This window comes from Sylvia atricapilla, chromosome 26 (genome assembly GCF_009819655.1).
Source record: "Sylvia atricapilla isolate bSylAtr1 chromosome 26, bSylAtr1.pri, whole genome shotgun sequence".
Classification (NCBI taxonomy): Eukaryota; Metazoa; Chordata; class Aves; order Passeriformes; family Sylviidae; genus Sylvia; species Sylvia atricapilla.
The window spans coordinates 4,500,892-4,526,718 of record NC_089165.1 but is presented as its reverse complement, the minus strand read 5'-3'; the positions used below and the strand labels follow the sequence as shown (position 1 = coordinate 4,526,718).

The following is a 25,827-nucleotide window of genomic DNA, read 5'->3' as shown; positions in this document are numbered from 1 at the left end:
ATCTCCCACATCCTGCAGCAGCCAAGCTCCCTTCTGCCCACAAATCGACCATGATGCATGTTTATGTTTCAATTTTAATTTAATTCTATCGCTTTCACACCAGCCAGCATGAATAATTCACCAAGCCTCTGTCCTCTGGGGCTCCTTCCACAGCGTGCAGTGACATTTCCTCAGCTGTGTCACAGCCCAGTGTGGCCAGGACATCTCCCCAGCCCCTCCCTGCTGCTGCCAGCAGCTGGAAAAGGGAATGTTCTTCACTGTAAGGAACGGGGAGACCAGGAGCAGAGTGAGGGTGGGGAAGGGGAACAAACTGCCTTTGCAGTAATTCCCTGCTCTGCCCATTCCAGCAGGACAAAAGCAGCAAAGTTGTCTCCTGGCAAAGATCTCCAGTCCCCCTGGACTCTGCTCCCCCTTCCACACACACAGAGCTGTATTTCCTTCAAAGCATTTCACTGTGCTCATAAACACGTGTATTTCCTAAGAGACATTATGCCTACACCCCCGTCTCTGTCCAGCCCTACCCCACTTTCTGCAGAATATATCCTCCCAAATTCCCTCAAATTCTAACACTTTTATATTCCACTAGTATTAAACTTCATAGAAAAAAGAATAAAGATGAACATGTCAACACTAAAGCACCACCACTAAGGAGAGATATGAAACCTCATTTCCCTGACATGAGAAAAAACTGAACCCCAAAGCTCCAGTGTGGGAATTCACAGAATTCCTGTGGATCAAGAGCCCCGAGAAGGATTTTGGGGTGAGATGATCACCCAAAGCACTGGGCTGAAGGGCAGCACAGACATTCTGTCCAAGTGACAGGTGAGAAACGCCAGGAGCTCTGAGATCTCCCCATCCCCAGCCTGGCTGCCAGACATCAAACACCACAAAGAACAACAGAATGCTCAGCTCTGGGATCTCCAAGGACCCTCTGCAAGTCCTGAAAGTGGGAGTGGAAAAACAAACCAGCCAAAACTCAACAGCTCTAGGGTCAGTTACAGAGGAGCTGAAACCCCAAAGAGCAACAAGAGAGGAGTTTCCATGTTCACCAAATCTGCAGAACTTCACTTATTCCACCTTCTGAAGGCTTTTCCCAGCCCCACCTCTCCTTTTCCATAAGTTAATGGCCTTAGTAACTATAAGCACATGGAAAAATACTGTAAGGAAATGCACAATTAGACCTTTTTTTCCAGCCTGAAACCCCAATGTTCTTCCTTCCCTCATTATTTTATTATCTGCAACTCTAATTTGGAGCCTGTGGTAAAATATGTGACCACACCAGGAGCCCTGTCCCATCAATTCCAGCTCCAAGACTGATAGGGGGGATTTGTGGCTATTGAATGCACAACCATTATCTTATTTGCAATATTTCTTAACATAAAAACACAAATAAGTCTATATAAAATAACAGTCAAATAAAATGACTGTCTCCTTGAAGTCATAAAATCAAATGATTTATGGAAAAGTGCAGACTCATTCAACTCCAACCTTCAGCAACAGTTTTGGGAGGATATTTCCCTCAGTTCCCAACTATTAACACTGAACTGAACCTCAGCAGTTCCATCACACAGGAAAGGTTAATGGAAAATAAGCCTTTTCCTTAGAAATAGTCACCAAAATGACATATTTAAATGGCACCTCTGGTTTTCATGGGAAAAAAAAACCCCTTCATATCCAGATGAAAGCAGTTGGTAAGACTCAGCTGAGCCTCCCACTTGGCCTTAATGGAAATTTATCCATCACAAAACCCAACGTGCTCCAAATTGAAGCTCTTTCAGCTTTTAAATGCCAGACCAAAATCTTTGCTTAAAGCTTTTCTCCTTTAAAGCTTTTCCATGACAATGAGGCCCAAAGGCAGTTCCTGGGCAGGGGGTGGTTCTGTGGACAGGAACACAGACGTCTCCCCCAGGACAGAGCTCCAGCTGTTGGGCAGAACCAAGCCCCCAGTACAAGGAGTGCTGCCCAGCAGCAATAATCCAGTTTATTCCCACATTACAGACGTGCCATCGGGGTCTAACAGGCCAGAAAAATCAGTCTGGGGCTCCTTTTCCTTCCCCTCAGCCAGTCCAAGCTCCTGAAAGATGAACGGCAGCAATTCTGTGAGTGAGAGAGGAGTTAAACTTGGAGGAGGAGGAGGAAAAGCCCAAACTGCAGTTTGTGTTTAATGCCTGGTGGTTGGAAGCTTGTGGGAAAGAAGATGAGCCTTGACCCCCCGTTTGCAGAGTAATTACCAGCATCAACAACAAACCAGTTCATTAGGAAACCCACTGGAAACCCTTCCCAGGGCTTCATAAACAAAACGATTCGGAAAGATTTCCAGGCCTCCCCCTGTCCCTGGCTGCAGGGCACCATTCCTCCCTGCCTGCCCCCAAAAGGCTCCCTGAGCATCCCCGGGCTGCAGGAGTGGGGCTGGGGGAGCACAGTGACCCCAGCTCCCCCCCAAAGGACATTTCTGTGTCACAGAAACGCTCTGGGACCTGTCCCAGCCCCAGCAAACCCAACAACCCATCCCAGCAGGGAGGAGGGACAGCAGGACCTGGTGGCAGTGACCCAGCCCAGGGACACCCACCCCAGGGACACGCCCAGCACTGGAGCCCTGGAATTCCCAGCAAATCCCAGCAATTCCCAGCAATTCCCAGCAAATCCAGGTCTGATTCTGCTCACACAACCCCAATCTTCTTCCTCCATTAACAAAAATCTTGCCAAGAAACTCCCAGCCAGAACTTCAGGAGAGGAGCTTGGGAAAAAAAAAATAAACAACTGATAAAACAAAGCTTCCAAAAAATAACCATCCCCTTTCCACCTCTGCACAAAAAAAACCCTGTGAAAGTTCCTTTTTCCTGCACAGAATCATGAGCAGGCCATTAGGGGTGTTTACAAATAATACAACAAAATAAGTGTGAAGAAAGGTGGAAGAATTTGTACAAGAGCAACTTTGAATCCATCTGACAAAAATAAACCATGGAAATGTTATTCCATAATAGATTTCTTTAATGTATTCTAAGCTTAAAAGGTCTAATTAGAGTAAAAGAGCAATTTTGAACATCTGACAAAAATAAACTATGGAAATGCTATTTCATAATAGATTTTTTTATGTGTTCTAAGCTTAAAAGGTCTAATTAGAGTCAGTTGAGGCATAGACACAAAGTAATGCAAAAATACAATTCTGATTTGCCTTATTTTGGGGACCAATTTTGCAGTATTACCAAACAGGTTTCTGCAAAAACCTGACAAGTTTTATTTCCTTGGGAAATACAGACATATTGAAGGGGGAAAAAAATCTACTAAAATGTGACTAGGAAGAAGAAAGCTTCAATTTTACCTGGAAAATTATATGCTAGACAACACTAAATTAGATATTCCAAGTGTAAATTTCAGATTATTTCCATATTATACATATAGCACAGAAAAAAAGGAGTGAGCAGAAGGTTTGGAAGCAGTAAACCATGTAAAGGATCCCAGGCTGGGATCCAAAAGGTCCCTTCTTTTGGCAGAGCAGGAAAATCCCAAGGGAAGAGTTTTCCTTGTGTCCCCCTTCCCCTGGAGCTCTGGAGGCAGGGTTTGAGGGGAGAGCTGCTCATTCCAGAGCCCAAGGGCAGGATTTGGGCAGGAGGGGCAGTTTAATTCAGAAATAAATACAGGATTTGGGCAGGAGGGGCAGTTTAATTCAGAAACAAATGCAGGATTTGGGCAGGAGGGGCAGTTTAATTCTGATCCCAAATGCAGGATTTGGGCAGGAGGGGCAGTTTAATTCTGACCCCAAATGCAGGATTTGGGCAGGAGGGGCAGTTTAATTCTGAACCCAAATGCAGGATTTGGGCAGGAGGGGCAGTTTAATTCAGAACCCAAATGCAGGATTTGGGCAGGAGGGGCAGTTTAATTCAGAAACAAATACAGGATTTGGGCAGGAGGGGCAGTTTAATTCAGAGCCCAAGGGCAGGATTTGGGCAGGAGGGGCAGTTTAATTCAGAACCCAAATGCAGGATTTGGGCAGGAGGGGCAGTTTAATTCAGAAACAAATACAGGATTTGGGCAGGAGGGGCAGTTTAATTCAGAGCCCAAGGGCAGGATTTGGGCAGGAGGGGCAACCTGACCCCGTTTTATGTTGAGAGAGAGAATTCCAGCAGTTTCTCTGGAGTAAACAGGAGATAAAGGAAGGTGTGAAAGTGGCAGCCAGCAGGAGCCCAGACCTTCTCCAGGAGTGGCTGCACTTAATTGAAAGGAAAGTGCAGAAGTTGTTCCCCTCCCATCCACTTATTTCAGTCCAGTTTGCCAAAGGAATAGAAAAGCTGAGCTGGGATTTGAATTTCTGCTAAAGCTCTACACTCAGAAAGGATCTCTGTGTAGCAGGAGGCTCCCAGGCCACCTCGACCACAGGGAGGGCACTTTCCTGAACCCTCTGCTTTAGAAAAGGGTTCTTTGGGCAAAGACACAGCTGCTGAAATCCTCTGGTGGTGGCATCCAAGGGCTTCCAGAAACAAAAAACCAGGAACCCAGGCAGGAACTGCAGGCTCATGGTGCAAATAAAAAGAAATTTAAAAAAAAGATAGTAAGGAATGAAAATTTTAATTTCCTGCCTTTCACTCAGCAGCTTTTTTCCAACAACCAAACAGAAAAAAAAATATGACAAATGGAAGACAAATGAGTGAGGAACTCCAGCTACAGAGAACAAAGGGAAATATTTCTCCCTGATTTCCAAGTTCTGCCTATGCAGGCAAACATTAACTGTAAGATATCCAAATAAACCCCTCAGCTGCAGCCCTGAATCAGGAATGCTGAAGTCTCTCCCATCCCCAAACAAGAACCAGCTTTCCCCAGGATCAGGTGAGGGAGGAAAGCTGAGGCTGGTCTCAAAGTCACCTTGGCAGCAGCAGGAGGCTCCTCCAGGACAGATGGAGACATTTACAGCAGCAGTAAATGGCACAACAGTTCAAAGCTGCTCTCTCCTGCACTTCTGGGCAGTGTCCAGCTGCAGGGGAGACATCCACATCCAGAGGGGCAGCACCACGGGATCATCACCCTGAGGAGGAGGTGACAATCCTCCTTCCCCTGGATCTGACACTTGCTGAGAGCACAGAGAACAGTCCTGGAGATTGCTGCGCCTCACCAAGGTCAATGTGAAATGTGTCTGCCACAAAGAACCCTCAGCACTGGGGCTGGAGGATCAGAAAATCTGACCCAAGGGGCAAAAGCTCCTGTTCCAACTAAAAACCCAAGGAAAAAGACTCCAAAACCTCACACCACCTTCTCCAAAAGCTTTGAGCCAAACAGCACAGCTTAGATTATTCACTTGGTAATCACCAAACCAATTTCCTCGGGAGTTTTTAGGATCTGGTTATTAATTTACAGACACAAGTGGATTTACCCATGGTTAGTTTCCCACACTACTCTGCAGCCATGGCTGTTTTTTTTTTGCTAATCCTGACACTTGTTCTACAATTGGAGCAGGAGCAGTGTCTCAGAAGCTGATCTTCACACTCCAGGCTGGTTATTCTGTGTTTTTTACAGCCCAGGCAGGCTCTCGGTGGGATGCAGAACATTGCACCCATCTGGCAGGCAATTAGCACAGCTCTGCTCTCCAAGGTGAGCCATTACCTTCCTCTGCTGCCTGCACCGCTGACACACACAGCTCCAGCAGAGCAGGATCCAAACCTCCTCCCCGGGATCATGTCCAGGACAATGTGACAAGGCTAATTGTGAACCCTGCCTTGTCCCCACTCTCCTGAGTGCTGCTGTGCTGGCAGCCCCAGGGCAGGGGGAATCACCCCCAGGCTGCAGGGCTCTGCCCAGCTCACACTGCCCAAGAACTCTTAAAAATGAGAATATGGTAAGGAAAAAACCCCCCAAACCTGCCTGCACATGAGCCAGGATAATCTCATTGTGCCTGGGAGCATATAAATCAATAAAGCCAGTTTGTAGATACAGGAAAGCTGTAGTAGTTAACTAAAAATTACATACTCAGGAATTGTGGAACAGTGTGGGTTGGGAGGGACCTTAAACCTCATCTCATCCCTCCCCTGCCAAGGCAGGGACAGCTCCCACTGCCCCAGGGGCTCCCAGCCCTGTCCAGCCCGGCCCTGGGCACGGATTTGGTCCTGTCATTACCTCCAGGGGTAATGGAGGCATATCCAGGGGCAGCCCCAGCTGCTCTGGGCACCCTGTGCCAGGCAGGAGTTCCCTGCTGCTGCTGCTCCAGGATTCTCTCTCACAGAGGAGCAGGCAGTGCACACCCTCAGCTCATCATTGCTCAGGTCCAGCTTAAGCTCAGGTGAGACTGAAACAGAACTTTGGCCTCACAAAGTCCCCCTCAGCTGGGAGCCCCAGTCAGGCAGCCCAGGGTTCATTAACACCTGCTTTAGAGAATTATTAAGCAGGAAGCTCAGGACAGACAAGTGCCAGGGAGTGCAATGGGAATAAATTGGGCATCTCCTTCCACGTTGTGTCCCCAGATCTGCTCCAGCTCTGCTGCTGCTTGTTCAGTAATTTCACGCTACGCTGCTTAACAATGTAAGCATGGAGGCTCCATCTAAAACTGCACTTCCCAAATGTCACTTGTTTGTGAACACATGGCTGAACCCAAAATTGCTTTTAATATTCCAGTGGTGCCTGCTGGCTCTGTTGTAGTTAAGGGTCTGTCTGAATTTCCATGATAAACCCCATTTTCTGGGCTGTAATACCATGACCACTCACGACACATAAACCTGCTTTACAAGGTCACAGCAAACAAACACCATTTTTTACATTTTAAACCAAGGTGGCTTGGCCATTTTTGGGTTTCAGACACTTGACAGTGATTTGAGGCCTCTTACAGTTTAAGCTTTTCCTTACAATCCCTTCACCTCCAGAACAAATCCAAATGTCTGCCCCATCCCTGGAAGTGTCCAAGGCCAAGGGCTTGAAGCAACCTGGGACAGTGGGAGGTGTCCCTGCTCATGGCAAAACTCCAGATTCTACTGAATGAGCTCTGCTGGTCATTCTGCAGACTCCAAAGCAGGAGAGCACAGAGCTGTCACAAACCACAGCACAGCAGGGATCTGCCCTAATGAGAAATAACCACACAAATATAACTCTCCAAACTTAACTGAGTGCACAGATTAGAGGAATTCAGGTATTTTCAGAGTGTTATTACCACAGCGTTATTAAAGCTTAAAAGTATTTCCAGCTTATTCCTTCCCCTCCAGTGTGTACCTAATGAGTTGTGCTCAGTTCCATCAGTCACCTCACTCACTGTGAAACCAGACTGGAGGCACCAGAAAACTAATTCCAACTCACCAACCCCAAACCAGCCTGTTCACAAAGTGACTGTAACACCTGAGAAAGCCATTCCTGCCCCCTCAGAATAAAACAAATTACCAAGAGGCAAAACCAGCACGGGGGGACAGGGGAGAGCAGGTCCCCAGGCAGAGGCATGCTCCAGGCTGCCCTCAGGAGTGAGGACAGGTGACAGCCCCAGGGGGCTGCTGTGTGTCCCTGAGCTGTGTCCCAGCCTGGGGGCAGTGTCCCCAACCCTGGGGGCAGTGTCCCCAACCCTGGGGGCAGTGTCCCCATCCCTAGGGGCACTGTCCCCACCCCAGGGGCACTGTCCCCACCCCAGGGGCACTGTCCCACCCCCGGGGACACTGTCTCACCCCAGGGACACTGTCCCCACCCCCGGGGGCTGTCCCCAGCCCGGAGCCCACCTGTGTTGCCATTTTGCCGTAGTCGATCCAGCGCAGCGTGGCGAAGTTGGTGGACTCGGCACAGTTGAAGCCGTGATTGAAGCCGGCGTGGTAACCGTAAGGAAAGGTGATCATGAACTCCCCAGCCTCCTGGGTGATCTGCAAAGCGAAGGGAAAAGGAGGGGACACCCCACGGGTCACTGAATGCAGCAGCTCGAGAGCACAGAGCCATTAAAATCCCCCCCGGATTGAATCTCTTCCCTCTGGAGGCTGGGCAGGGCAGCCACTGCCGGCTCCAGAGCCTGGAACACTCCTGGGGACTGCAGGAATGCTCAACCACTGCCAGCTCCAGAGCCTGGAACACTCCTGGGGACTGCAGGAATGCTCAACCACTGCCAGCTCCAGAGCCTGGAACACTCCTGGGAACTGCAGGAATGCTCAACCACTGCCGGCTCCAGAGCCTGGAACATTCCTGGGAACTGCAGGAATGCACAAACACTGCCAGCTCCAGAGCCTGGAACATTCCTGGGGACTGCAGGAATGCTCAACCACTGCCGGCACTGGAGCCTGGAACACTCCTGGGGACTGCAGGAATGCACAAACACTGCCGGCTCCAGAGCCTGGAACACTCCTGGGGACTGCAGGAATGCACAAACACTGCCGGCTCCAGAGCCTGGAACACTCCTGGGGACTGCAGGAATGCTCAGCCACTGCCGGCTCCAGAGCCTGGAACACTCCTGGGGACTGCAGGAATGCTCAACCACTGCCGGCTCCAGAGCCTGGAACACTCCTGGGGACTGCAGGAATGCACAAACACTGCCGGCTCCAGAGCCTGGAACACTCCTGGGAACTGCAGGAATGCTCAACCACTGCCGGCTCTGGAGCCTGGAACACTCCTGGGAACTGCAGGAATGCTCAAACACTTCTCTACAGGGAAAAACTCACAGCACTGGGCACAAGGGCTCACATGGTCTGAACTATTCACACCTGCAGGCTCCACTTACAGAAGGGTCTCCTTCCAAAAGATCAATGAATCTTTGATGTGATCACTTTGGCTCAGGCAGTTCCAAACCTTCATTCCCAGCCCTGTGCCAGAGCTGGGAGCCCTGGATTTCCCCCCTAACATTCCTTCTGCACGGCAGGGGCCTGCTGAAGCACCTCCTGCCCTTCCCTGTATTCATTTCCCCACTCACTTTTCAGCCTCACTCACGTCTGTTCACCCAAAAATCAAAGACCCAAAAATTACAGCGCATCCTTTGTCTGCTTTGGGAATTGCCCAGAGCAGCTGTGGCTGCCCCTGGAGCCCTGGCAGTGCCCTGGGAGCACCCTGGGACAGGGGGAGATGGCCCTGCCCATGGCAGGGGTGGCACTTTAAGGTCCCTTCCCACACAAACCATTCTGTGACTTGACTGGTAAAATGAAAACAACAATAAGCCTTATGGACATTATCAGTAAGGGTTGAACTCTACAGATTCCCACAGCTGGAACCAGAGGCAAATCAATCCTGACGCCTCTAAAGAAACCCTCTTTTTATATCTTGTGCAGAAAAATCACTGGGGGGAAAAAAAAAAAAAAAAAAAAAAGAAGTTTAATTGTTAAGAGCATGGCCTGAAGCAGGGCAGCAGCTGCCCCTCAAGCAGGGCACAGGGGGCAAAGCTTGCCCTTCCCTGTCTGTCCAGGCCAGCAGTGCCCAGAGACTCTCCCAGCAGCCACAGGAATTCTGTTGGGATCCCCTCCCCAGGCAGAGCTCCCAGCCCAGCAGCTCTGAGCCCACGGACACACAGGGAACCTCCAAACACCACCAGAGGCAGAAAGTGAACAGACAGAAGTTCAAACATCTCAACTTGCTGATGTCACTGACATTAGAAGAATAATTTAAAAAGGAGAGAATAAAAGCTGCTGTGGTACACAAGAAGCTGCTGCAGGATTTCAGGAGGTGCTGGAGTGCAGCCCCTCCACAAACCCCAGAGTGTCACTGCTGCCTTCAGAAGATGGACAGATTATGTCTCTGTCACTGAATGCACATCCTGGGGTCTCCACTGCAGCCCACATCATCCATGGCACTGCTGTCAACATTATCCCACAATAAATTAGAGAACACTCCAGATGATGGATAGGCCATGCAGAAAAGTAATAACTATTGAAGGGAAGCCAGCACAAACTGCCACTCATGAAGAAAGCCCCGAATTTACTGACTTCTGCAAGCTCTTGAGGAATAAATGGAGAAATCAATAGGAGATTACAGAAATACACATTTTTAATTATTAAAAAGCCCTAGTATTGATCTGTTTCTTTTTTTCCAGAACAGCATTATAGAGATTTATAAATGCTGCCTATTTCAACTTCATTGAAATCTGCCAAGAATTGGGATGAAGGGATCCTGTCTGCTCCTCAGGAAAAATGGCACTTGTCCCCTGCCTGTGAACAGCAGTGACCTCCTCCAAGAGCCACCCGTGCAGGACAGGGCCTGGAGCAGCCTGGGGCAGTGGGAGGGGTCCCTGCCCAGGCAGGGGTGGCACTGGGTGGGCTTTAAGGTCCCTTCCCACTCCATGATTCCATGAAGCCAGTCTGGAGCAGGCCCCTGGCACTTCCCACAGCAGCTCTGGGAGCACCCAGCAGCAGCAGTTTGAGTGATTCTGCACAGATACAAATCCCTGTAACCACACTTGGCTGAGGAGATTTACTTCTTGCCACAAGACTTTAAGAATAAGCACATTAAAACGATCATACCAAATAAACATGACCCTTCTTTTCAAATCAGGGCTTAAGAGCTGCAGGGATCCTTCCAGGCTTAGAGCAGCAGGAACACTTACACAACAGGGAACCAGCACAGCAGCTCTGGGTCAGCCTGGATCCACCCGCAGATAAAAAAGTGTTTCAGAACCACTGGGGGCGTTTGGCTGCCCCTTGATGAGCCAGAACATCCTCATTAGCTCAGAGAGGCTCCCTAATTGCCAGAGTTTGTTCAGTGACAGCTTTTCTTCCCCCCAGTGTCTCAGGGAAAGCCCAGCCAGGGGCTCTGCAGGAGACCAGGTTTGCAGGGGCTGCATCAGCACAACAAAGCCCCTGGAAAGGGAGCCAATTCCCCGGGTGCAGAATGGATTCCTCAGGACCTACCCTGTCAAAGGGAATCCCGTACTTCTTCAGGATGGAGGGAGAAATGAGGGTCATCTTGTGTCTGAGGAAAGCATCACATCCCTGAGAGCTCCCCGGGAAAAAGCCTGTGGAGACATCAGAGGAGGAGCATCAGCACGGGGCTGCTCTTGGGAAAACAACCTGTGAGATTCCAACCCACCTGCCCCACATTTCACTGCCTAGAGGGAAAAATGGTAATGTCCAGGGAGAAGAAAGGAAAGGGGAGGTCTCCATCCCAGGCAGGGGCACCAGGGACAGGCTCCAGCGGCCACCAACAAGGCAGAGGCAGAGCACCTGACCCAGGCAGGACCTCAACACCACGAAGGGTTAAATCCGACCTGAGGTCCACGCTGTCATTAAAACAAATCACAAATAATTAAGGGGTAAACCCGGGGTAAACACTGACCAAAGCCTCAAGGGCAGCTCAGCCAATGTAACCCCCTTTTCCCCAGGATCTTGTCCTTCCCTGCAAGGGGCTGAGCCCACAACAAACTCATCACAGGGACTCAAACCCATCGCAGTTTAGGAAAACAAATAACCCAAGCTCTGGAACCAAAATTAATTGATGAGACATAATGGAAGGGGTTTCAGAAAGTCAAAAGGATTACTGGATTCCAGGTTTTCTTATATTTTTGTACTAAAAGCATTTCAATTAAAATTATGACTGTCTGCTACCCAGTCTGTCGTCCCTCTCTGCAGTTCCTCTTTTTAATGCACAGTTTAAGTGGCTCTCATTAAAGCCACTAATAAAGAAGCACATTTTAAGTGATTAGCACCAATAACATGGCAACACATTAACATTCTCTCCATGGGCTCCCTGGCTCTCCCAGTGAGCCCATTTACAGCTCAGCTATTCATTTTCCATATTAATTGCACACTCATTTCTCCATGGTAAACTTGTCCCCACTGATGCACAGGACAGGGGAATGGCCAGGCAGCAATTCTGCCTCTTTGCAGAGTTAAATCATCACCCAGCCAGCTCCCAGAGACAGGAAACTGAAAGAAACACCAGATCATTGATAATTTGCTCCTGGTTTTACAGCACAAGCCATCTCCGGGCCTCAAAATTGATCATCTGTAAAAATTAGTTACAAACAGCAAGAAACTTATTATTGCTCCTGTCAGACTTGGAGTGGTATTTCAGAGTCTGCAGAACACAAGTCATCTGATTGATCGACTTCTTATAAAAATTACTTTTCTCATCTATTAAAACCTGGCAAATGACGGAGCTGCAGCTTTGAAACGCACCGTTCCTGAGCAGTGTGATTTGTATTTGGGGAGCACAGAGCCCAGTGCCCAGGAACACAGGAGCACCCAGGCACTCTGCATCCCCCACACCATCAGCTGCTCCCCTTGGCTGCAGGGAGCTCAGCAGGAGAAGGCAGCACAGGGATTTGCCTCTTTTCTGGGAAACCAGCATCAGAACTTCTTTTCTTTTGCTTCAGACTAGGGCCTTCCAGATTTCCCTGCCTGCTCCCACCTTCAGCACCAGGTTCAAACCACCCCAGACGCCTCCCTGGAGATGAACCACAGAGATTTGGAGTTAATTATCCTGGGCCAGCAGCTTTTTTTAGCTGGGCAGCTCTTTGAACACTTGCAAGTGAACAAAAATAGAAACAACACCAACAAATTCAACCACATCCACTTCTGCAGCAGACATCTTCCCTGAAGCCTGAGAGGTGGGAATTTGCCACAGCTCAGAGTGACTCTGCCTTCCCCTCACCTCCATTTTCATTTCTTTCTCTCCCTTTCATTGTTTTGGGTTATTTTTTCTGGTTTTTTTTGGTTTTAATATGAACTTTATGGCACTGATAAAGAAAGGAGGGTGAGGCTAGAATAAAACAAAACCCACCAAATACAGAATGCATTTATAGGGTGAAGGAGCAATGGGTACAACCTGGAAGAGGGGAAATTTAGGTTCAATATCAGCCACAAAATGTCACTGGGAGGGTGATGAGACCCTGGAACAGGCTGTGGCTGCCATCCCTGGGAGAAGGATTCCCATTCCTGGCCCAGGGGAAGGTGCCCTGCCCATGGCAGGGGGCAGTGAAAGGATTTTTAGGCTCTTTCCCCACCCAAACCACCGTGGATTAAACCCAGTGCCCAGACATGGGAGGGTTTGGCCTCAATGCCTCAAAATTCAAAGGTTTTTCAAGGAATTTCAGTTCAGGTCACACCGTGCCAGGAGACAGAGGCTTGGAGGGAAGAGCTGGAGGGAAAATTCCCTGCCAAGGTCTGTGGCTGTGTAGCAGCAGCAGCTCCAGCAGCACAGCAGGCTCTTGGGCAGCCCTGCAGGAGTTCTGAGCACCAGCAGGTCAGGGCAGCCCCTCCCCAAACCCCAAATCCCAGAGCCCAGAGCCCAAAGCCCAAACCCCAAAGCTCACCTTTGGCCAGGCGCTCCAGCCTCTTGCCGTGCTCCGGGGGGATGGCATACCTGTGAGGGGACACAGACACACCTCAGCCTGACACAGCAGCAGTAAAAGGGAAAGTGCAGCAGTAACCCCCAGCACAGCACACGGGGCTGGCCACAAAACCAAAATTCTGTGTGTCAGAAAGGCACCAGTAACACACAATGCACCCAGCATTTAACACAGGTCCTTAGGTAGACGTGTTCCATGGAGTGTCTCGTTTCCCTGCCACTTTCCCCAGCAGCATCACAACACTGCACAAGGCAGAAGGAAAATCGAGAAGACAAAGTGATGATGCACCACTGGAAAGCCCAGGAATAGCTGAGTGCAGGAACAGCAGGTGTGTTCTCCACAGGGAAAATATCCGCAAAATAAAACTGTGCGAAATATGAATAAGCAAGAAATGGATGGGCTGGGAAGGTGTGAAGGAGGCTCTGTGTGCTCTGGAAAAGAATAAACCTTCTGTGTAAACAGCTTTCATTTTATTCAAAAAGTAACTGTTCTCCAGCCCAGCTCCAGCAGCCATGGCTCCATCCTCATGTCCCTGTGGGTTTTACTGTCTGATGGAAAAGAAAGGAATTCAAGTATTCAATAATTTTCTTGATGAGGTGACCCTGAAATGCAGCATCTGCTGATGAAACATCATTAAAGGGTGTAGGGAACAACTCCTACACTTCCTCAAGACAGTTTTCTTAGAGTAGGGGTCAATAAAGTGCAAAAGGAAATTTTTTTTTTTTTGAGTGCCAATAATTGAAGACAATTCTGGAAAAACAATCAAGTGTCCCCCAGGTCTCAGACACAGGGCTGGGTGTGCCCAGCACGTCCAAACATCAGGGAACTTTCAAATGGCTTTTTCTTCCCCAAAGCTGTTAGTTCTCTCAGTGCTTTGAAGCTCACAATATTCTCAGGAGCAAAGCCCAGGTGACAGAGATTTATGTGTGCAGGTTATAAGAAGGGAACTGAAACCAGGATACATTTAAACGTGTTTAACATGATGACACACAATAATATTGCCAATGGAAATTTGTAAATCACTGGTTACACTCTGCAGCAAATTAAATATGGCTCTCCCTGCTTCTTGTGACAGAGAATTCTCACAATTTACATTTGTGGGAATGGCATTTATTGCCAGCTATAACTTCTCTTCAAAGGGAATAATAAAAAAATGCATTATTTTTGCCATTTCCAATGAAGATGTCAAACCCACCCCGAGTCCTCCCCACGCTGGGATCAGGATACTGCAGGAGGGGATCCAGCAGCAGGGGCCCAGCACTGCCCCTGCTCTGGGGACCCCAGGCAGACAAACCCTGGGCTCAGGTGTGACACCAGCCCTGGGAGGGAGTGGGACCCCCAGCCTGGGCCAGGAAATCCAGCACTCCGGGGTGGGCTGCTGGGGACAGCACAAATCACACTCAGGGGCTCAGCCTTCAGGCACTAAGCTGACTCCAACTGATGGCTTCAAAAAAATTTAAGGCAAAAACACTGTGTAGCACCTAATCTTGTAAAATAATAAATGCAGCAATGGACTCCCAACATCCCCTGACCAAAGTCTGACAGTGCCTTAAATTGCATAATTATCAAACAATTCAATTTCATTTGTCTGGGACAAAGCTAGTGGCTTTTATTTTACAAAAACCATTCATCACTTACATAAATGTGATAAAACTAATCCCGATCCAAAGCTCCTTTGTGGGATTAATGTCCCTTAAAACAGGGAAATGAGACATTCCATTCCTTCTGGGAAAAATGCTGAAGGATTGGGAAAGAACTAATTTATGGCTACAAGGCTGCTGATGATTAATGTAATATCCCCAGTCTACAATGCAACCTTCACTTAATTAGTGCCTGTAATTGGGAGTTGTAAAGATAAGATTAATTGAATCTTGAGGACGTTAAAAGTTTAATACATTGGAACATGGTTATTGTGTTATCTGAAACTGCAGCCTGCAAAAAGCCAAGGCAGGCTTTAGAGAGCAGCCCATGGAGAGACAAAGAAAAAAGACTTGCTTGGATAGAAACCAGCCAGGGAGGAGGAATTTCCAGCTTATAAAAAAGAACTATATGTAATAATATACAAATCAAAATACCCCAGCACAGCATGGTAATAGCTGACTCCAATTTTAGAAATTAACTTTTTTCTTTGGGCCAGTCTTTAGGAAGCAGAGCCTACACATCCCTCTGCATTTATTCTTAGGAATTCAAAATATTAACGGCAGAAGAGAATTAAAAGTAGGTCAAATTCTGCTTTAAGTTATGCTCACAAATCTGACTGATTTGCATAAAGATAGGCAATAAAGACAGAATTTGGGCTGCTATTTAAAACCAGGAAGAGAAACAGAGGCTGCTGCATGTACAGCACAGACTGAGCTCCATCCACACACAAAATGATGGATTACGAGGCAGAACAACAATGGAAAGATTAAAAATTGCTCCAACCCAAGGGGTGCAGCCCCTGAACCCCCGGGAGGGGCTGGCCCTGAGTGCCCTGGAGGCTGTGACCCTGCTCTCTGTGACACCAGCAGAGTGCTGCTGTCCCTCAGCACAGTTTGTCCCCGTCCCCACAGCTGGGGCTCAGCTCAGCTGCAAAACCCCCATTCCACAGGTCTGGGCAGGGGAAAACACATCCAACAATCTCCTTTTCTGCAGGAGTGACTCCAACAGCCCCAGAGCTGGGACATCTCCCCTCTGCCTCAGCCTGGTCCCCAGGAAAAGGGACATGGATGGCCACAGAGCCAAGGCAGCAGCTGGGGCAGGATAAATCGAGTTCCCAAGGCACTGGGCTTGCAAAGCAGGTGACCAAGACAGAGGGCCAGGCTTCACCCCAAACCCTGCCACTCAGCACTTTGGGGATTACAGCAGGAAAAATGTGCTGCTGCCCTGTCAGGGAGCACCAGATTTACACAACAGGGAAAGAAAAACCAGCTCAAGATAAAAAAAAAGTTATAGTTCTATGACTCAAATGTCATCTTACCCCCAAGTCAACAACCTGAAAGTAATATACTGAGCCTTTTAAATTACCTTTCTCTACTTTCCACCAAAACAACAGAAAATCCCTGAAGTGGATCAAGCACCACTTGTACACATCTAGAACTTGCTGTTCTGGAGGAAAGACTCTCAGCTTCCAAACTTATTTCCTGAGACCTAATTCCAGCATTTCTGACCTCTACTTCCATGCAATTTTCTGACTCCTTGAGCCAGGATCACAGGTCCAAGCATTTTTGCCCCAAAGCTATAAATGTGTTAGGAAATGATCTTCCTGGAGTGCTGGCTTGCTTTTTCTAATATGGAATCATGGAATCCCAAAATGGTTTGGCTTGAAAGAGATGTTAAATATCCATTTCCACCCCTGCCATGGACAGGGACACCTCCCACTGTCCCAGGAGCTCCAGCCCCAGTGTCCAGCCTGGCCCTGGGCACTGCCAGGGATCCAGGGGCAGCCACCCTGTGCCAGGGCCCACCACCCTCCCAGCCAGGAATTCCTGCCCAACACGAGTTTAACTGGACAATCCCCACTCTACCCTTAACACAAAAGAGAGGTCTGTCCTATTTGCCATCACAGGATATCATTAATAGAGTAATTTTCTTGGTGTTTTGTTTATTCCCCTGGAATGGGGCTTGATGGATGTGGATAATTATCAGACTATAAAAGCCAGCAAATGTGCTATTTTCTATCGCTCTAAATCATCAAACAAATAAAGTGTGAAACAGCATTTCTGAATACAATTTTCCCCTCTAATGGCTTAGAATTATTATCAGGAACAATGAGAATAAATAAGCAAATGTCTCGTGAATTAAGAATTAAACAAGTGTGTCAGTGGAAAGGAGCACTCAGGCCACCCTGGGGTGCAGGGACACCTCTGGGGACCACCAAGGGACGATGTCCCAGGGGACTCACCTGGGCAGCCTCAGCACCAGGAGCTCCTCAGGGACCCCCAGCCCTCACTGCTGCTTCCTCAGAGGGAGCCACAGCTCACTTTGGGCTTCCAGTGGCCAAAACACCAAACCTTCAGCCACAGCAAAGGCTGTTCTCTCTGTTTCCTCCTTGTGAGGGATTCCTCTCACCTGAAGCCATCCCCACCTTTGGCAGAGCACCAGACCTTGCTGTCCCCTCATCCTGCATCCCCCAAAGCTTCCAAGAGCTTTCCCCACTCCAGCTGTGGCTCCCAGGGTTCTGGACAGTCACCCTTTGTCCCACAGCTCATTTACACTCTCCTGCACCAGCACAGAGCAATTAACAGTGATTAGCTCACCAAATCCCACCTCTGCCTCTCTGGGCTCCGTGGGCAGGGGAGGTGCAGCCACAAGACTTGGGAAATGTCACTTCAGAGTTTTCCTGGGAGAAGGTAAGAAACTCAATTTCACAGAGTCTGCACAAGGGCTGCCCGAGCAGGCCCCCCACAGTTTAACACACCATAATTATGGAATAAGGATCAGGAACAGAACGGGAGCAGCACTTTTAAAATGCCCAGGCCAGCGTGTCAGGCTGGGCTGAGTTCTCTGTCTTCAAAGCAGATTTAATTGTGCCAAGAACAGTGACCCTTTAAGATTCAAATGCCAGCCTGCTCTCAGCCATGACAAGCAGAATGAAAAGCTGCTATTTCAGTCTCTGCAAGGCAAAGGGTGCCCATAAACCCGGAGCCTGAACCTGACCCTCAGCATCTTTGGCCCCCACGACAGCAGCAGAGGCTGCACAGAAAACCCCTGGGTCCATCAGGAATATTTATCACCCAACAGGAGCAGTTAATATTTATCACCCAACAAGAACCAGCATCAGCTCAGGGTGGTCCCTCCCTGCAAAGTCCAGATCCTGCTCCTGAGGCCTCATTTTCCTACAAGGTAAAACATCAAAGGAGATCCCCTCACTGTGTCAAAGCAAAGCTCAGGTACAGGTGGAGGTTTCCATGCTGGAATCTCCCAGAATCTCCTGAGCTGGAAGGGACCACAGGGATCAGAGCCCAGCCCCTGCTGCCCAACGCGACTTTTAAGCTGTTCTGCCTGTGTGAGAAAAGAAAAAAGGTATTTCAACAAGAAGAACTGATTGTTCCCCAGTTGGTAGCACTGTCACCTCCTTTCCCCTCACCTTTCCCCTCCTCCATCATTAACCTCTCTTCCTCCTTCTCCCCCAGCAATTCGTTAAAATACTGAAACCAACTCCCTTTCTTCTCCTCCTCATCAGATCTGAGGCTGGCCCAGACCGAATGGGCTGGAAATCTGCCACTTCCCTCCTGGAGCTGGTGGTCAGGGGAGGAGGATCTCTGGCCTTGTGCAGGAGTGCAAACACTGGTGAGATCACACAGGGAGCAGAGGGCTCCTTGCCCCTAGGAAAGAGCCTTTATCAAGTGCCTGCACTTTTTATCTCGAATGGATCATTGCACAGGACAATGGATGATGGAATTCAGCGTCTTTAATCAGCAGTGTCAGTAACTTCCAATAATGACATTTTTATTGAAATACACCCAGAGTGAGAGAGAAACACAGAGGCTGGGGAGCATCAACCCCAAAAGGCATAATTAGGAGTAAAGAGGTAATGAGAGGACCAAATCACAACCCCAAAATACCCCAAAGCCACCTGCCTCCCACTGCTCAGTGCGACCCCTGGGGAAGCAGCAGGGAGAGAAAATCGGGGCAAACCTGCCCAGGAAGGGCCTGGGCACCCCCAGAGCCCCAGGACTCACCCCCAGGGCTCAGGTCACTCCAGACAATCCCCTCTCCACACACAGAACTCTCTCAGGGCCCACAACAGGAAGAAATGGCAGCGATTTTGCTGCCAAAGGAACAGCAGGATGAAAAACTCCCTCCTGCCCCAAAGAAGCTGAAGTTGTGATTGCAAACTCTCGTTTGTTTTCCAGGAAGGATGGGCAGAGTAGCTCGGGTTACTCTGAAGCTGGGATCAAATCCCTGGGGATTGAGTATTGGAAGATTAGAGCCAAGCCTAACTTGTGCCAATCATGTACTTCTGAAAGACTCTTCAACCCTCAGAGCTGCCTTGAGCTAGAAATAGGATTAAAGAGCCATTAGTTTCAAGAAGTGACATTAGACAGGAGCTTTTTAAAGTTCTGATTTTAAAGCAATATGAATTTTCAAGAGGTACAAGTGAGCTCCAAGATTAGCACAATGGGCTACTTTCACAGTGGTTCACTAACGCCCAGCTCAACAAACACAAAGAGGAGATTTTTCCAGAACTCCAAATGCAGTTTTTAAATCCATTTTTTTAAAGCAGAGAATTTAATGTGAACAACCATCTGCTCTTGGAAGGACTCTCAGTGCCCCAGTCCAGTCAGCTCCACGGCACAAGTGCCAGGCACAAAGCACAAAATTGCAGAGCACATTGGAGCATCTCTCCCTCCACGTGTAAAAATAACCCAGGGCTCTGCCTGCAGTGAATGAGCAGCATGAAGGAGCCATTTCACTAAGAAAAGGTGTTTGGGGAAAAACATTATGAAGTCATTTACTCATTCAGTTTAGCCAAGAAGATAATTAGTACACAATTCAACAGAGATGAATGGCTACAAGACTCATCCCCGTTATTTGTTTGGAAGGACCTGTTCACATCAGATTCATTGCCCTAAACTGGCAATCAGATTATTAATTACTGGGTGTTTTTGTAGGGCATACCATACAAATAGAAAGAAAAGCAAAGATCGTGCATCAAAGAGCCCGTATTGTACAATAACAGCTCATTTCAGCTCCAGAAAGAAGGAGAAGGCAGGCACCAGGGGAGATGAGAGCTGTCTGTGCCCTGTCCCGAGTGCCCTGGGTGAGCTGCCTCCCCCCCGGGCCCAGCAGCACCAGCCCTGACTAAAACACGGGTAATTGCCTCCAGCACAACAAAAGGAGTTTGCTCCTGAGTAACAAAAGATATTCTTAGATTAGGAAACTCCTGGTGCTAGAGGTGCAATGCCTCTGCACACACACACTCTTTTCTTTCCTGAGGAGAAAAAAACCATCCAGCATTCCAAAGGTTTAATGCTCCTCATCCATCAAACTGCACCGTTCCCAACTACAGCTGCTTTGAAGTGGGAGCTGGGCTCTTGTCAGCATCAAAGCCACAAGTGTTGTAGCTGAGATGTGATAAAGATCACTGACACAGTTTGTAAAGTTTCCTTCATTTCTCCCGTTTGATCCCCTTCGTGTGGCTGACTGGGCAGCTGGAAACGGAGGGGTGCAATCCCAGCACATCGGTTCCTCGGAGCATTAAGGGGTTAACGAGTGCACAGCTCTCAGACAGCACCGAGTGCTATTTAAGTGCTGTCATTACCACGGGCTCCTCTTATTTTAAACCTCACTTGTGCTGCACTTGGCATCACCCCTCCACAATTTTCTCTGCTGAGTAAAGAAAAAAAAAAAAATCCCCGCTGATTTCTGCCAATGTGTTAACGGAATGTGAATAAAGACAAAGCTCTGCAGCACCACTCCTGGTCCCTCCCAGCCCTCCCCAGCCCTGCCTCAGCTCCTGCCAGCTGGAATCTGCAGGCTCCCTGTCCCAGGGGGTGAGCCAGCTCGGGCTGGAGGAGTGAGATGGAGCATGGAAGCACATCTCCCTCCCCTCCAGCCTTGTGCTCTGCTCCAAAGCTCTGTTATTAAACCAATCTGTGATCCTGTCAGACTTCCACAGATCTTCATTTCAAAGCAGGCCTGAGCTCTGAGCAGACACTTTGAGGAGGCAGGGATGGGCTGGAGCAGGGACCTGCCTCTCTCGGTGCTGCTGGGGCTCCTGGGCTGGCAGAAATCCCTGGGCTGCCCCAGCAGGGAGCAGGAGCTGCTTGGAAATGGGGCTGAGCCCAGAGCAGCACCTCCTCTGGCTCAAACCCCTCTGCAAAGGGCCAGGAGGAAGCACAGGTGGGAAGGGAAGGCTCTGCTCTGTGCTGGGTCAGGTACAACAGCTCTCAGGTGAACCTCAGCCTCTGAGATTTCTCATTTCAGCCAAAGGAACAGGCTCAGTGAAGGTGGACATGAAATGCACAGACTGAAAACTGAAATGGCAGCAAAGCACAGAATAATTCCGTGCCTTCTGCAGTGAGTCTGGGTGAAAATAAAATCCAAAGAGGGCTCTGAGAGGAAGCACAAACACAGCACAGAGCTGAGTGAAAGGGGTGCTGAGGTGAGATCCATCCATCTGCCCCTCCTCAGACAAGAGCACAGCTGAATCCACCAAGCCCAGAGGCTGGCTGGACCTTCCTGCCATTTCCTCCCAGATGAGGGGGATGAAGAAAGACAATACCTGAGTCCTAACTCCCAAATCCTGTGCCTCCTCTGCAGCACAAAAATGACCTTTCAGTAATCTGCTGTCTACAGCAGCCTAATGAAAGGCCACAAACCCCTGAGTCTATTAAAAAGAGCAATCTCCCCCTTTCCAGCTGCACCCCCTGACTGGGAAGACAACCCAGGTGTGGACAAGGTGCATTCTGAGAGAGAGCAGCAGTGACAGTGCTCCTCATCCCTGGCCACAGGACCTCTCCAGGAAGGGCAGTGCCTTTATTGATTCACTAATGACTGCGTTAATGACCCTCAGCCATCAGGGAATTACAGGGGTACAACTACCTCCCAACACACCCCTCCTCCTGCAAACCCACGTGCACACGGGTTCCCAGAGCAGAAAGTCCATTCCAAAGCAGATTTCACCTTCATTTTACAAGTCAGGAGAGTGAAAAGCTGCTCTGCCTGGCCATACTTTATCTCACTTTCCTTTTATCCCTTTTAATGAATATCCCTGCTCCTTTCTCTCTCCCTTTTATCAACAGAAAAGGGTCTTGCTCTGCCAAAGCTGCCTGAGAGCAAATGGTGTTGCAGTTAATCTATAAATCAACTATCACCATAAATTCTGCTCTTTCTCCATCCAAAACTGCAGAGCTGTAAAACAGATTACATGGGACAGCAGAGGCAGGAAGGAAATCTGGGAGCTGTGAGGGGCTGCCATCACAGCCAAATGGCCTTCCCTGCTTCTCCTGTCCCCCCACTCCACCCAAACAGCTCCAAACCTCTGCTGCCAGGCCTGGGACACCTCCAGGAGCAAGGACACCTCACACACTTCCCATGGAAGATGATGCAGACCTTGGGGATTGAGGGAGGAAAGGCTGCAGAATCTTCTCCTGAATTCCCTAACGCCAAGAAACAGGAGAAGCCAAACTCAGAAAAACAAAATTTCTCAGTGTGGAGCATCAGCTCCCTCAAGGGTAAATCCCAGCTGTGATCCCAGCCAATGCAGCCCAAGGAATGCCAGGGTCTGCGGGGTGCAAAGGCTCCTGAGAGCCCAAAGGCCAGCAGCTCAGTGACCCCTGAGCCCAGCAGGGACTGCAGCAGTGCCCCGGGGACAGGGAATAAATGCCGAGGGGACAATGCCCTGCCCCTGCAGCCACACAGCTCTGAACCAAACAGCTGCTGCAGCGGGATTACAGCCAGCCCAGGAACATCTGGGAGAGGGGGAGAGCAGGGCACAGGCAGTGAGGGGCTGCACCCTGCACAGAAAATGAGCACAGGAGCTGGGAGAGTTAAGCTCCATGACTGCATCAGGTCATTTTCCTCCTCCAAGGCAGTTTTCCAGGGATTAACATTTCCTACCCTGAGGGGAGGACAGGACAAGAGTTCAGCAAAGAAAGCTGCAGTTCTTGCTGACGAGAGTGAGAAATAAAAGCAGGGAGATCCTTCAGCACTTCAGAGGAGCTGCCTCAGGAGGGGCTCCTGGCCAAGGACAGGGAGAATCCTCCCAGGGGAACACAGCCAGGGTCTGAGCATCCCCCTCACAGACCAGGAAAGGGCAGCTTTTGCTGACAGAGCCCCACCAGACACCACAAACACACTGAACTCTGGATGTCACAACAAACCACAGAGTCCCTGACTGCTTTGGGCTGGAGGAAGCTGAAATCCCACCCAGTGCCACCCCTGCCACAGGCAGGGACACTTCCACTGTCCCAGGCTGGCCTCGGACACTTCCAGGGATCCAGGGACAGCCACAAGGAGGATCTGCCCTCTGCTCCTTGCCTGGAGTCACCCCACCTCACTGGGCACCTGGAGGGAAGAAAGCAGAAATACTAAAATATTTTAACCAACAAAGGTTTGGGGTAATTCCATGGACTCTCAGGTTTGCAGTCCTCAGACTTCCACAAGACAGAATTCCAGAAGTGCTCCGGAATATAATTGTATCTGTGACCAGTGCTTCCAACTAATCATATTATTTTAAAGTTCCTCTGGTAATTTGTCCTTAATTCCACATAAACTGCTGTTCTGGCATAAAGTGTACTTTGTGATATCAAAGTCAAACAGATTAGGCATGATCCACTTCCAGCGAGGGAGTGTTTTGGAGAGGAGATGATATAACTTAAAAGCTAAAGCTGGCTCCCTGTTTTAATTAAAGGGGATTAAACATCCATCATGATAAGGGAAAAGGGACATTTTATAAAAATCAATTACCTTCCTCGGTGTCAGTCTGCTTTAACACCTGCAGTTTCTGAGAGAAGAAGAGTGTAACACCAGCAGCACCCAGAGAAGGTAAATTAAATATTCTTGCTGTACAGCAAGTCACAAAGTATCCAAGAGAAATAACTTTCTTACCCATTGGGTGGTACACTGCTGACAAAAAAAAGGTGTTACACTCCTAAAGGGCATCTGGCAAATTCCCAACAGTGACTTCCAAAGTTTCTGCAGCACTTCTCCAGCCCAGGACGACTCCAGGTAGGGACTGCACATCTTCATGGAGATAAAGAAGTGCTGGTGGAGCACCTCAGCATCTAAAAATATTCTTTTGGCATTTCAAAGGCTGAGCCACATCCATTCCTCAATAAAAGGCCATAATAACCATGAAGAATGAGGCCTGGCACTCAGCTTTGTTGCTCCTGTCATTATAAAATCAGTTTCTGCTTGCACCGTTTGACAATATGCTCAATTTTAGATCTCACACAGGAGTGTATGAGGTAATTATACATAATATGTATAATTGATACAGCAAAAACTCCTACCACGAGAGGTTTAATATGGGGCTGCAGAATTAAATACATTTCAGGGTTTTTTTTTTCTAAAGTTTGAGACTATGAAAAGGCGGCAATTAAATTCCTAACGCGAGAGGGACATTTGCCTGTAATTTGAGAAAAAAAAGGAAAAAAAAGAAAAAAAAGGCAGGTGGAAGGCTGGCTGTGGCAGCTCCCTGCCCGACGGGCTCCACAGGAGGTGACACAAGTGCTCCCAGCTCGGGCTGTGCCCGGGAACGTCCCCAGGGAGAATCCCCCTGGAAGGGGCTGAGGCTGCCCCTGCAGCCCACGGCACAGGGAAATCACGGGATGAGGCTGCACACAGGAGAGGGGCTGTTTTCCATCAGCCCCTGGCTCTCCCTCGGCACGGGGTGACCTTTCACTGCTGCTCCTGGTGCTGAAGGAGCTCTGGAGCTGCATCCCAGGGACCCCAGGGAGCTGCAGCCTGTCCTGCCCGGGCACAGCCTCTGCACTCACACTCCAGCATCAGGAGGAACACCAGCCTTCAGCAGAAGCCTGACTTCACCTGCAATCCCAACGGGCCCCAAAAGAGTTGTTTGGTCGGGGGGAAACCCAACACTGCACAGACAGAAATGAGAAACATGGAATACTCAGCAATGATCCCCTGGGCCACCCAGAGATGGCTCCTGCTGGTCCAAACCTTCCACCCAGAGCTCCTGAGAGGGCATCCCAGGTGTCCCACAGCATCTGCCCTGTGAGGAGACTGCAGCAGCTGGGCTGGACAGTCTGGGAGAGGATCCCACCAATCCATACAGATACCTGATCAATCCATACAGATATCAATCCATACAGATACCTGATCAATCCATACAGATACTCATCAATCCATACAGATACCTGATCAATCCATACAGATACTCATCAATCCATACAGATACTCATCAATCCATACAGATACCTGATCAATCCATACAGATACTCATCAATCCATACAGATACTCATCAATCCATACAGATACCTGATCAATCCATACACATACTCATCAATCCATACAGATATCAATCCACCATCAATCCACACAAACATCCCCAGGGGGTGTCAGAGGATGGTGTCCCACCCCAACCTGAGGAAGAATTCCTTTTCCTGGGGGATGGCAGAGCTTTGGGACAGCTGCCCCATGGAGTCTCCCTCTCTGGAGACATCCCAAACCCACCTGGACACATTCCTGTGTCACCTTCTCCAGGCGACCCCACCTTGGACTGGGGAGTCTCCAAAGATCCCTTCCAACCCAAACAATTCTGAGATTCTGGGACATAAACACAGATTTTCCCTAAAGCCCACTCCAGTGAGGTTGGTGAGGGAAGCAGCTCCTCTCTCAGCAGGCAGCAGGGCTGGTGGCTCCTCACCCCTCCCACAGCCTGGGCAGAAGCACCCCAAGATACTTTATAGGAGACACAAAGGGAGAGTTATGGCTTTTAACAGGCAATTTTGAAGCAGATACTACCAATATACAGAGTCCTTGGTTCCACTGAATAAATATCTCTGACAGCCAAACAATAACTCTGCCTCTTATTTTAGAGCTCAACCCCAAACTGGTAGACTTTGTAACTCTCCACACTCCTGCTATTCCCTGAGGAGCCTCCAAGATGATCACTGTCAGAGGCACGGAGTCTATAAAAAGGATGAAGGAAGCCGGGAAATTT

The 25,827-nt window shown here is 49.0% G+C and overlaps 1 protein-coding gene across 1 annotated transcript in view; it reads right to left on the bottom strand.

Annotated features, from left to right (window-relative positions):
- KDM4B (lysine demethylase 4B) overlaps nt 1–25,827 on the bottom strand; it is a 70,242-nt gene that overhangs the window by 27,613 nt on the left and 16,802 nt on the right. Inside the window, exons 6-8 of the mRNA XM_066336408.1 lie at nt 13,178–13,227; nt 10,776–10,879; nt 7,680–7,817 (exon numbers count right to left, since the gene is read on the bottom strand). Of these exons, the coding sequence (XP_066192505.1) occupies nt 7,680–7,817; nt 10,776–10,879; nt 13,178–13,227 (292 nt within the window). The remainder of the gene's footprint in view (nt 1–7,679; nt 7,818–10,775; nt 10,880–13,177; nt 13,228–25,827) is intronic.